Below are 3091 nucleotides of genomic sequence, written 5' to 3' on the forward strand. Positions count from 1 at the left end.
TAAATGACCGTCCTGTGAGCCTGAAGCCGCCGTTCTCCTCCTGTCTCCAGATCCGCTCCACTGTCTGTCTTCTGGACATTTTCCTGATGAGAAGCAGACAGACTGAATGACTGGAGGCTGGAAAAGTTTGGAAAATCTTTTCAGTGTTTTCCAGGTGTGGATGAATACGGGATTGAGGAATATCTTTTCTTCTCCAGACTTTTTTTCTTAAATAATCCTGTTTTCCACCTTTTATCCTGGTCTCTTCTCAATGTTTTCCTGCGTCCTCCATTCCTTCCAAGTTTCCTTCTGATTTCCTCTTCGTCTCCTCTCCTTTGCTTCTATCCATCCTTCCTCACATCCTTTCCTTCCTCTACCAACACGTGCCCTTAAATGAACTCTAAAGTCTGATTGTGTGAAAGTCTGGACTCTTTGGATGGAACCTGTGACTCTGTGACCTTTAGCCGAGGGTCACCGGCTAACGAGCAGGAACAGGTCGAGCTATAAGCTACACGCTGCATGTGGAATGAAGTCATTTATGAAGTGAGAGCCAACCTTCGGGAATCCGACCTCTGACCTTCTTCTCCTGGTCCAGTTTACCAAATGTACCTTTGCTGCTATTATGTACAGAATCAACCAGATGCTATGACATTACTCCGAAATGCCAAAATGATCCTTGTCATCCTGACAACAGATGATGAAGCTATTTTACAACTAATAACGAATTATTCTCCAGCGTTTTGTTGCGTTAGTATATTTCTGCTAGCATGTACTCTTCTGTATTCACCTTCAGCCTCAACTCTAATTGGACCCAAACCCAGGAACCGTGGAAACTTCTAGAACAAAACCAAAGCTTGTTTCACTCATACCGTTTACCTTCATCTTGATTTCAGTCTCATTTTGTAAAATATATATATATATTTTTATATATATATATATATATATATATATATATATATATATATATATATATATATATATTGTGGAAATAATTTTCTTATGCTTTTTTTTTGTAAAATCTTCCTGGATTATTTTGGATTAGCCCCCAACTAATAGCATTTAGATGTTGCTTCATCATCATCATCATCATGCCCTTTTTAAGGTCAATGTAATGAAGCTGCGATGGAAACATGAAAATGCCTTGAGGCATTTTACTTCTTCACATCTTTAGTGTTTTTACACATCAAATTAATTTAAATAGTTTAGACAAAATCAGTCTTAATAAATCCAAACTTTTTAAAATGATAACTTTATTTATAAAGGAGCCATCTAAACCAACCTGGCCAGATGTAAAGCAGCTACTGGCTCCTCGGCTCTCTGTCGCCTCCCATCAGGGCATTATGGGATATTGTTGCCAATCACAATCATGTTAATTCAGAATTTTCTTCATAAAAGCCTCCACTGTTCATGGATATCTTTGTTTTACCATCTAAATTACCATCTAAAAAAATTATTTTTTTATATCTAATCTTGTTTAAAATCTCAAATGTATTTTGTGTGACAGAAAAAACTGCAGAGCACCAGCAGGGGGCGCACTTCTTTCATGAGTTTATCAACAGTTGCATTCCTAGAACAAACAAAAACCCCTGCTTCCAGTTTAACAGCCACATCCTGCCATTAAAGCAGCAGTTTGAATCCTCATCATCAAAGAGAAACAGCAGAAGGATTGAGAGAGAAGCATCCACTGCTGTTTCCAGTGAAGCTATCTGAGGAGAAAGATGCTGCTGCTGCAGCGCAGCTCCACCATACATCCCAACCCTTAGGAGCACTGACTGTTTTCTCAAGGGCTAAAAACCACTGTCAGTAAAACTCTGGAGGCTGTCTCTGTTTCAAATGCCTAGTTTGATATACAGTTCTGAATTTTTGTATCTAAATCACTTTTATATAATAAAGGTTTTATTTTAAAGAGGGTTGTTGTGTAATATTGATTGAATGCCAATTTATTCATTCATTTAGGCCATGTGTCCACACAGATCATGAATGAGAATCTTTTAGACCTGACTCTTCTTGCATCATCGCTTAACCCATGATGTCATAGGTCAATCCCTATGTCTCTGTTTTGCTATGATGCTACTTACCTCGCTGAGTTCCAATCCAGCGGCTGCTTACAATTCTATTCAGTTTATTTCTATAGCTCCAATTCACATCATGTCATCTCAGGTCACTTTCCAGTTCACCAGATCAACCAGTCAGATTGATTCAAAGTTTTCTATCTAAGGAAAACCAGCTGATTGCCTCCAAAGATTGTTTGGCCAATTACATCATAGCGCAGCGCCCAGGTCTGTTCGGAAGATTCCTCGTTATGCGGCTGACAAATGTGTTCTTTTAGCCCGTTTTGAAGGACAGGCCGCTGTATCCTGTGTAGCCTTGGGTATCCCATGATTCATTGCAAGTGCAAGCAATTTGGCTGCTTCATGATCAGTGAAAAAAGGGAAATGGTGCCGACCAGTCGTGAATATTGTAAGTTCAGTTTAATCTAATCCAAGTCTGTAATTTAAGCCCAGATTCTAACATCTCTGCAGTGTGGGGATTATAAATCTGATATCTGAGATGACTGTACTGTTGCTGAAGCTCCTCAGAAATATTTTTAGCACCCAGAAAATTAGTGAGAAGTTCAGCATCTATTCTTTGCCTGCCTTGTGTGTCAACTGTCATTGTCGCTAGGCAACAAAGTTTGTGTGCAGTGAAAGCAGGAGAAGGCTGGACCTCTTTGAATCCACAGCCAAACTCTTACAGCTTCCTTATTTTTCACTGGACTGGGTTCTTGGAGGACGCGGCCGCTGAAATCCAACACACTCATTGTCTGTGAATAACGGTGTGACTGTGTGGCAGAGTCACAGTGCCACCACAGGGCCCGTTGTATGTATTGCATCATCATCCGTGATTCTGACTGCACCTGTGTGGGCATGAATTTTATGAAAAGATGCCATTTTCCCTCCGTATAGACTAGCCTAAATTGTTTAACCTCAGCGCGAGTATTTGCTCTGTAAACCTGTTCAAATGGATGCGGTATAACGGATGGAGACAACGTCCATCCCTGGAAGATGCAGCTCTTCTTTCTCCTTCTTCCTGATTCAAAGTTTTCTATCTAAGGAAAACCAGCTGATTGCAT

General features: G+C 40.1%; 1 protein-coding gene across 1 annotated transcript in view; it reads left to right on the plus strand.

Annotated features, from left to right (window-relative positions):
* Positions 1-106, plus strand: part of LOC107096737 (low-density lipoprotein receptor-related protein 5-like) — a 56350-nt gene extending 56244 nt beyond the window's left edge. The window contains exon 29 of the mRNA XM_015393515.1: positions 51-106. Within this exon, the coding sequence (XP_015249001.1) occupies positions 51-106 (56 nt within the window). The remainder of the gene's footprint in view (positions 1-50) is intronic.
* Positions 107-3091: the final 2985 nt, after the last annotated feature.

Source organism: Cyprinodon variegatus, unplaced genomic scaffold, assembly GCF_000732505.1.
Source record: "Cyprinodon variegatus isolate N-32 unplaced genomic scaffold, C_variegatus-1.0 Scaffold646, whole genome shotgun sequence".
Classification (NCBI taxonomy): Eukaryota; Metazoa; Chordata; class Actinopteri; order Cyprinodontiformes; family Cyprinodontidae; genus Cyprinodon; species Cyprinodon variegatus.